Below are 9,657 nucleotides of genomic sequence, written 5' to 3' on the forward strand. Positions count from 1 at the left end.
TTGATGCTGTTTGGACAATCTTGTGCAGATTGATTATCTACTTGGCCATGTGTTGCCCTGTTTGTATTAAGCCCTGCCGTTTTCAATAAAATTTCAGTCGTTAGTCAGCGCCAGTCCTGTTGTTTGTGACTTCTCCTTCTGTCCCTGTTTGTTTTGCACTGCACTACTCTCGAAAAAGAACAGAACAAGAAGGCATATCGTGGCAAAAGCTGAGTCAAGGAAAAAGGTCATATCTTACTTTTACTTAAGGTGAACCACCGACTAGCCCATACCAAGATTTTGATAGATTGCACTCTCCTTATGGAGGAGAGAAGTGAGCGGAGGGGCAAGGTGCACAAAACCGGGAATAAAGTGGCGGAAATATGACGACAGGCTGAGAAAACTCCGAAGGCCTTTCAGGGTTTGTGGTTTTTCAAAATTCCTAACTGCAGCAAAATTCTGCCGATCAGGCCGGTTCCCTCCTTATCCACGAGGATTCCAAGAATGACAGTTCGCTGCTCTCCAAAGTGGCACTTCTTGGAATTAAAAGTCCAGCCTTGCTGATGCTGTCCAGAACGATACCGATGCCTTCATTGGGCTTATGAAAGGTCTTGCCAAAGATAACGTCATCCAAATGACACATGCATATATCCCATTTTAGTCCACGGAGGACCATATCCATGAAACGCTCAGAACGTCGCAGGTGCATTACACAAGCTGAATGGCATTACACTGAATTCAAAGAGGCCACTAAGGAGTCGCGAAGGTGGTTTTTCTGTCTGTCTGATGGACTCATTGGTATTTGCTACTACCCAGAGCAGCGATCAACAGACGGGAAGCATGGCGCCGAGTGACGACAGTCTAGAGAGTCAACCAATGCACGGTAATGAGTACACATCGTTTTTTGTGACTACATTCAAGCGACGATAATTGACTCAAAATCTCCATGAATTATCTTTCTTCCTTACTAGTATTATGGGTGTGGCCCACCGAATGCAAGTCTCCTGAATGATTCCGTCTTGCAGCACCTCTTGGACCTGATCATGAATGATTTTGCGTTTGGCCGCAGAGACTGCCAAGGCACACCACCACACAGGCATGCTGCAGCGAATTCTGCTAAGGTTGACCTGCCAGCTAAAATAGCCAAGCCATTGAAGTGATTATGAGTGCTTAGTGGAGTGTGCTGCCAGACGTCATGTGTTATTGCTGACGGAAGGCTGGATTTGCTACAGTTCAGGACAGCGCTAGTGACACACCTGATGCGTGTGCCGATGACAGTAATTGTTCCGATTCTGCTGCACAGCTCCATGAATTGTTCAACTCATATGCCACTTCTTGCAACACGGCAGCAGATGTTGGTTGGTGATGACTTGATGTCTGCTTGGACCTGACAGCATTGTTGAAGTCATCAAGGACGGGAAGTAGGTTGATGAAGATAGCAATGGTGAAGAGCCTTCAGACGAAACAAGAATTATGACGAGAGGCAATACTAGTGGCATTCAATGGTTTTCAGAAGTGTCCGGAATGAAATTATCGGCTTCTTTTATTATCTCTTCAATTAACTTTAAATCAAGGTTTGTTGTGTTGAACATGCTTAGCTTGATGTATAGCATACGATATGGTGCATGACCTTTATAATGAGGGATTTTAGGGGTCCCAGCTGTACATGCCACTACTGTTGTTGTTCCCCTCACAAAATGGCACAAGTGTTTGAAAAAGAGTTCCGGGTGGACCATTAATGTCGATGCCTATACTGCAGAGATAGGGTGTGGGACAGCAAGTCAACTCTAACCCCTTCATAACAGCGTTGATCCAATGCACGGAGTAATTTGCGTGTGTAAAAGCATGCATGTGCATACCACAGTGATAACATCTTGAGCATGTGGTTTTGTTCGGTCTAGCCGATTTCAGCTGATGAGGTTGCTGCTGAGTATGTGCCGGCCTCTAGTGGCATTTGTAGTCTTCTTTTGGAAGCCGGAATGTCAGAAGACAGAATGATGATTGCAGCTTGTGGAACCGTCATGCACATGTCCTCATACACTTTGCATGCCTTTCTTGGTCTTGGCTATCTGGGTGCAGGCACTGCACAGCCCAGGCCCTCACAGCCTTAAGCCCTGCTAGCAAGCTTTGTGGTACAGTTAAACCTGGATGTAACGAACATCAACGTGGCGAATTCCTCTATATTACAATGTTTCTAAAGTCCCCAACGCCGCCCCCATTGAAGCGTGTGCATTTGAGACCTCCATGTAACGAAGGTGTTGCGGCGGTTGACCTTGATATAATGAACTGGCTACGGCATCTGTTAGGTAGTGTTGAGTTACTCGAAATTTGGCAGAACAACACGAAAGTTTCGGGGCGATAAAGCACGAACTGACACGAGAGGAACGGCGATCGCAATGAGCGACTGCAGTTGACACACCGCACCGTACTCCATCGCCATCGGCGCATTTCCGGCGCTTTCTCTTTTGGAACATCATACCACGTGGCATTATACCAGTTCATGCTCAAAACAGCGAAAAATGGGGCATAGCAAAAAAATAAACGGCACGCAGTGTGCGGCCATCGCTGCCGCGCGATTGCTTGCGTCAGGAGCAGGACGGCGGAGAGCGCCGGAGATGCAAGGTGAGGATTCCGGCAACAGCGAGGGGAGACAGAGAGAGGACATGCGGGAAGAAGCATGTGCCTCCGCGGTCGGTCTACGGCGGCGGTGCGGCCGAGTGCGTTCTCCCCTAGCACGACCCGGGTGCCCCCCCATAGCAGCGCTACGCTAGCTGCGGTGGAGGTGGCAGTGGCTGCTGATGCAGTCGCATTATCAACGTGATTGCGAAACGTTTCTCCGCGTTTATGACTCCGAGTAACGCTGTTTGTACACATTTTCAAGGTGATTTCATGTATATTTCTTATTTTGTTTCCATTCTGCAGTGTCCTTCCGGGTCTGCTCGCGAAAACTGCATGTAACAAAAACCTGGATGAAACGAAAAATCTTTGACTTTTTCAATTTTGTTATAACCAGGTTTAACTGTATACTCACCCATGAAATGTTGACGTCATGAATATTTTTTTTTATGTGACGTGCCAGATTTTCTATCAAAGGTTTAACTGTAAATGTTAAGAACTGGATGCCCTAAATAGTATATTTGCGAAAAAATGTCTGTGACCTTAGCCAGTGTTGTTGATGCCCTGCCCACCGCTGTGTGGCAGGCCAGTGTGGCAGGCAACTGCACAGTGGCGTTAACCTTAAGACTGTCATGGTGTCGTGCTTAATGAATTTTTGCCCCCACTGGTATGAGAAGCATTGGCCTCCCTTGAGGGTTCGTTCTTCACTCTAGTCAGCACTGGTGATGACCATAGGTGGTGCGCTGCTGTGGCCCTCCAAGCCCTTATGGTGCTTCCTCTGTGTGTTGCAGACGGAGCGAAGGATCTTCCTCAACTTCCATCGGCAGGTGTTCTGCTGGATTGACAGGTGGCATGGTTTGACCATGGCTGACATCCGCAAGCTAGAAGAGCAGACCAAAAAGGACCTGGACGAGGTAGGGGTCATGCTGTAATACTGTGCAGCCTCGTTAATTTGATCTCCGTTAATTCGGAGCGCTGCTAGCATCCCGCCCAGCATCCATGTAAGTCTGGCATTGGACACTCGTTCATTCGGATGCCACTGTAAAATGCAGCGTATTAGACTAACCTGTTGGTAGTGTGCATGTTCTCGGACGGATGCATGAAGCTCCGTGGGCCAGAAAAAAAAAATTCTTTGCGTGCATCCCGGTTCCACTTTGAAAATTTAAATTGCACACTGTTTACCCGGCTTGCTCTCACTGGCAGTCGCCTTCCCTGACTAGCAGTAGACACCATGCGAAAACCTTCAGAGTGCAGAAAACGTAGCGAAAAAAGACGGACTCAGAAAGACAACACACACAGCGCTAACTTCCAACAGAGATTTATTTCGCAAAGGAAGGATGGTTTTTTATAGGGACTAATCGTACAAGCACCATCAAACCGTGCACTAGCAAAGCGTATCAGCCAGGTATGGGAGCTCCTTTGGCAACAGAGCGACTGAAGGGCTGCTCACACAGTCATCTTCCAACAGGGAAATCCATTTGGCTTCAATTATTTCTTGTGTTTAGCAGTTTTCTTGCACATTTAAGACCACACATTTTTTGAGGAGTGGTATGCAATGACACGCACGGCAATGGGCTGACAAACCTTTCCCACACATATCCCTTACGTCACGCCCATGTTCCCGAAGCCTATCGTTCAGGCATCTGCCTGTTTGACCTACATACTGCTTGCCACAGGAAAGAGGTATCTGGTGTGCGACATTTTCAATGCTGTCAACAAATTTATTTTTATGTTTCTTCGTGCAGCCAACCACCTTTTTGGGTTTTGTCAAATTTTTCGTGCACAAATGACTCAACTTTTTACGGACTGAAAAAACCACTCTTATCTCCCGAGCACTGCACTATTTTTTTTTAGATTGTGGGACAGCCGATGAAAGTAAGGGATGATGGCAACTTTTCTTTCTTATGTGTAGACTTTTGATTTTTCTGCGCTTTTTTCGTGCAGAATTTTTTTAGAACACCTTCCTCTACAGAGACCAGAACATGGGAAGGGTGTCCAGCATTCTCCAGCCGCTTGCACTGCTGAAAAAAACTTTCATGCATGACTTCATGAGAGAATTAAGAAATGACTGGCTCTTTTTACGAGTTTAGAGTGTGCTGAATGAAAAGGTAACAATGGTTTTTCGCCTCGAGGTTTGACCATCCAGCATGCCAGTTTCTGAGGCAGCAACGAGGGGAAGACCAAGAGAGGGGACATACGGGTAGAAGCAGATGCCTCCACGATTGGTCTATGGCGGCAGTGCGGCTGCGTGCGTTCTCTAGCTCAGCTATGGTGCTTCCGCCCCCCTCGTAGAGGCGTTGCGCGAGCCTTGGCGGAGGTGGTGGTGGCTGCTGCCACAGTCGCGCAATCAGCATGATCACAAAACGTTTCTCCACGTTTATGACATCGAGTAGTGCTGTTTTCTGTACACATTTTCAAGGTGATTTCACCTAAGTTTATTTCTTAATTTGGTTTGAGTTCTGCAGTGTCCTTTTGGCTCTTCTTGTGAAAACTGCATGTAACGAAAACCTGGATGTAACGAAAAATCTCTCTTTATTCAATTTCTTTATAACCAGGTTTAACTGTATAGCCATTTCTGCATCTATGGCACGTATGCTTTGTAAGGATGCTGTCTTTGCTGAGAGCTAACCAGTGATAGCCTTCCACAGAAGATCATGCTGACGTTGTGTATGGCGGGTGGCTGTTTCTTAAGCACAGGAGATGTTCCAAACTGTCCAAGCTGTGCACTTGGCTGGAGAAAATTTCTGGACCAAACTGAGCACACTTAGGGCAGGCACAATGCAAGAGAAAGGTTGTTTCTGGGAAGCTTGTATGTCTGCCCTTGGCCAGAAGCCATACAAGCACGCAGGTTTGACAAAAGGCACTGGAGCTGTTTCAGCTCTTTCAACATTTAATGTCTTCAACGGAACCAGTGATCAGTGCAACTGCCGCAACTGACAAACGCGTTGCGGCAGGATGTCTCCCCAAGTTCATTGTTTTGACCTGCCATAAAAAGACTCATGGGGCCCCGTGTTTGAAGGATACCATTGGCAAACCACTACAGTGCCTCTGCCACGAGGTCGTTTGCCGCTGTGGGCATAGTTGAGTAAACTGAAGCCGACCTGAGGCATACTCTTCTGTTTTCTTTGCGTAACCTGTGCCCTTTTCATTGGTGTTGGTATGATAAGTCAATGCATTATCAGCATGGTTGTTGGTTCGCGATAAGGCCATGTAGAATGCCCCCATTACGTAAATTCCTGGCACATTCATGTTTGCTGTAAACAAATTTTGCATCCGGGGACGTTCGCTGCATTTGAGATCCGCTGTATTATAGATGTATTTGAGTGTACATCATGGTGTCCTTTGTTCATACTAAGCGAGTGTTTGTTATAAGCGAGCTCAGCTGCAAATGCATATGGTATCGTGTCATCTTTCCGTCTTCAGATTTAATGAGCTTTCACAGGCTACATTTTCCCACTTGTGTGTTGCTGGTGCATAAGGCATTAAAAAAATGAGATTTATTAGAAGCTGAGTCGTCCCAAAGTGAGTGAGTGTGCCCTAACAGAGTTCTATGGCAGGTCGGCTTCAGTTTACTCAACTATGCCCACAGCGGCAAACGACCTCGTGGCAGAGGCACTGTAGTGGTTTGCCAATGGTATCCTTCAAACACGGGGCACCATGAGTCTTTTTATGGCAGGTCAAAACAATGAACTCGGGGAGACATCCTGCCGCAACGCGTTTGTCAGTTGCGGCACGTGCACTGGTCACTGGTTCCGTTGAAGACATTTAATGTTGAAAGAGCCGAAAGAGCTCCAGCGCCTTTTGTCAGTTTTTATACTGGCTTCTGGAGTCCTCTAGTCGAGTGCAGTGCTGTATAACTGCCACTGTGCCCCATTTTGAGTGCCTTCTCTCCTGTTGTGTTTCAGCAACGCAAAAAGGGCGCAGTTCGAGGCACCAAGGGTGAAGAGTGAAGAGTTGCCTGCCGCTGCTGGTTCATCTTCTTTTTGAGTCACTGTTGTTGTTGTTGTTTGCGCGTTGAGGACCTCTAGCAAAAGCAGAGACGAGAAAATTGGGGTGCCCGTGTGGTGTGCAAGAACCGCCGGGTGCCCTCAGCCACACACACACATTCCTTTGCCGCTGCCATCGGGGGTCTCGTCTCCAATAAAGAGGCCCTCTTCCCTGCGTGTGGAGCTCCCATCTAGTCCCTCTAGCAGCAGAGCCAGTGTGGAACTCTCTGTCCCCCCTCCTGTCTGGTGGGCACCTTCCCCAGCACTGCAGTGGAATCTTGTTAGTCCAAACACCTGCCCCGCTCTGAGCCAGGTCCCGAGTAAGTGGAGTCCTGGCCCAGCGTCTTCAGCTCCTACACCATCACAGCAAGCCACTGGGCCACTCTGTGGCAGCAGGTTTGCTGTTGCTTGCAGGAGATCTGCAAGGCACAGAAGAGCGCCCTGTGGTTTCTGGCAACTGTGAGTCACTGCCTCTTTGCACCACCAGGCAAGATGTCAGGTGTGTAAGTTTCATGAGCCAATGGCAGGTTTGTGCAAACAAACTGTTTCTGCATTGTGGAGGGTATGAATTGGTGGGAATGTTCTTCCATTCAGGGCTGTACATGATGGCTTGGATGAGGAGTTTGGATTATCGAGATTCCACTGTTTCTGCACCCTGCTGGGAGGAATTGGCAGCCTTCTGGAGGTGCAGCAGTATTTTCTTACTTTTTTCAGCGTACTGATCTGCTGGTCTAACTTCATTATGGTTGCGAATTCTCTCAGCTGGAAAGCTATGCATGTGTCTAGACTCTCAGTCTGCAAATTTCAAAAAGTTACATTATTGCTGGAGCTTTTCTGTAGCTACACACAAAGAAAGGCGGTGGCCACAGGCGCTGACTGTGTGCGTGTTCATCTGGCTACTTGTCTTGAAGGGTTTTCTCAAGACTCGAGGGGAAAAAAAAAATTCTGGTAGCACCTTTAAATGGGTACAGACATTAAGTTCTACCTGTGTTCTTCATTGGTACACAAGCCGTTAAGTATGAAATGGCAGGTAAAATCCGCATCCACTAGTAAATATTTGTTCGAGCTATCTCTCGTATGGTTTCAGTTGCAAACACCAAATGATTGCTGCGACATCAAGGCTTATTTCAGGTCACATGAGGCATGCAAAAAGGGCAGTATTATAGTTGCGGCTTCAGTAGTTGCGATTCTAGCTCTTCGAGCAGGCTTTTGTAAATCTTGGAGAGTGTAAATGAGAGCAGTTGTATTGCAGCATGTATTGTCAACTTTGGCATAATAGCCACCATTCAGGTGTTGAAACCAGATTCTAAAAAACGTCAAAGAAAACATTCAATTGGTCTATAAATGTTTACTTAGCATTTATAAATTTTATGTTGTCTATGTACACTGTAGAATCTTGTGTATGGGCTTGGTAATCGAGAAAAAAAAATGGTTGTACGTTTCTTTAATTCAATTTTGGGCTGCACATTCAAAATAAAAAAAAAAGTGCGGCCCTTACACGAGTTTATACAGTAGTAATGTCTTGCGTCCTAAACAAGAGGAAACAACCGGAAATTTGGCATTCATATTCCTTTAGCAGCACGATTTCCAAGTGGAAAACTGCCATCTCCAGTGACATAGTTGTATCATTGCTGATGAAAATGGCAGAGCACACTGTGTGTGTGTGCAGCCTTTGGAAGTATTTGAACTGTAACGTTTCTTAGGCTAAGCTTATTAGGAGCAAGAACAATTTAACTTAAGAGAGACTTGATACACCACCTGACGGACGGCGATGCCCAGTCTGCAGTCCACTTCGTGGAGATGGAATGTGTGGCTGCGAGAGTGTGTGCTGGCCTTTTCCACTGCATTGTTGTGGTTGCATGCATGCGTCAACATTTTTGCGTGAAAGTCTGCTCCACTTAGGGTTGGGCACAGAGACGCATACAGCTGGCCCGTGCTTTCTGTAGGTTGACTTCCTTGTTGACGCAAGCTGGGTTCAAACGTGCTTGCAGCCCTCTACTGAACTCGAGGGCGGGTTTGTGTTGTTTTGATGCGGGTGCTTGCAGGCATGGCTGATGTGATCTCACTGTCATTTGCCACCAGACATGCGCCATGTGTCCACCAGTGCTTGTTTTGAGGGCCCTTTGTCATTGGCCTAGCATGCAGAATCTGTGTGGTGTTCAACCATTTCCAGGCTGAGAGAGAGAAGTGCCTAATCTGCACATAATAGCTCTGGCGTCACTCTGTTCAACGGCCATGCAGGACACCATTAGTTGGGATTCATGGTTTTTACAGGGCTCTAGAGAACTTGGAGATGTCTGTGTGGCTGTTAGACTGGTTGTACTTGGCTGCAGGTAGACCTGCAGTTTGGTGCGCAGGTCTTTTAATTTTATTCCGGCGCAATCAGGGCATGCAAGTGTGACAGAGTAGGTTGCGCATGGCTCTGTGCATCTGACGAGAAGAAATGAGTGGTCTGCTCTTGGTAAAGTAAAATTGGGGCCAGGGCCTTCTTGGCTTCTACAGCTTTCACAAGATCTTTCTTCACCCATCCTGAAGCTTCTGCTGCTGCAGGGGCACTGTCCCATTGGAATCTGAATGGCCAGGCAGCATCCAAATGGAGCTGCTACTGCCCACCAGACAGGTGTGTGTGCGCTCTCTGGGCCAGTGCTGCAGATTAGTCTTCTGAAGCATGCCAGTGGCTGAAAGAGCTGTGTGTGTCCTTGATGTCTCATTTCTAGCTGCTTGTTTCTAGAGAGAGGGAGTCTGTGTTTCTGCTTTATTTTTGTTGGTGTGAGGGGAGGCTTTTCCTCAACATGCAACGAATGACACAGTAAAAGGAAAAAAAAAATAGGCATGGTGAGACGTGGTGAGAGTGGCTTCATTTACACTGACACACACACCAGCAGGAGCCAACCAGAAGAAATGGCCGCGTTATGAGGCTTGTTTTACTGTTGAGTGGAGTAGCCTAGCGATGAGTGTGTGGCAGAGTCGGACCACATTTATTGAGCTGCCTTGTGCTCGGAAGGGCTTAAAAAATGTGGTATGGGGCGAGCCTTAGTATGCATTAGACCCTCCTGCTAGAGCCCACTCGCTAAAG

At 47.2% G+C, this 9,657-nt stretch overlaps 1 protein-coding gene across 2 annotated transcripts in view; it reads left to right on the top strand.

Moving 5' to 3' along the window:
• vib (phosphatidylinositol transfer protein vib) overlaps window positions 1–9,420 on the top strand; it is a 52,723-nt gene extending 43,303 nt beyond the window's left edge. For both annotated transcript variants that reach the window (XM_077655758.1, XM_077655757.1), the window contains 2 exons: window positions 3,387–3,509; window positions 6,501–9,420. In XM_077655758.1, the coding sequence (XP_077511884.1) occupies window positions 3,387–3,509; window positions 6,501–6,545 (168 nt within the window). In that variant the 3' untranslated portion in view covers window positions 6,546–9,420. The remainder of the gene's footprint in view (window positions 1–3,386; window positions 3,510–6,500) is intronic.
• Window positions 9,421–9,657: the final 237 nt, after the last annotated feature.

Source organism: Amblyomma americanum, chromosome 2 (genome assembly GCF_052857255.1).
Source record: "Amblyomma americanum isolate KBUSLIRL-KWMA chromosome 2, ASM5285725v1, whole genome shotgun sequence".
Classification (NCBI taxonomy): Eukaryota; Metazoa; Arthropoda; class Arachnida; order Ixodida; family Ixodidae; genus Amblyomma; species Amblyomma americanum.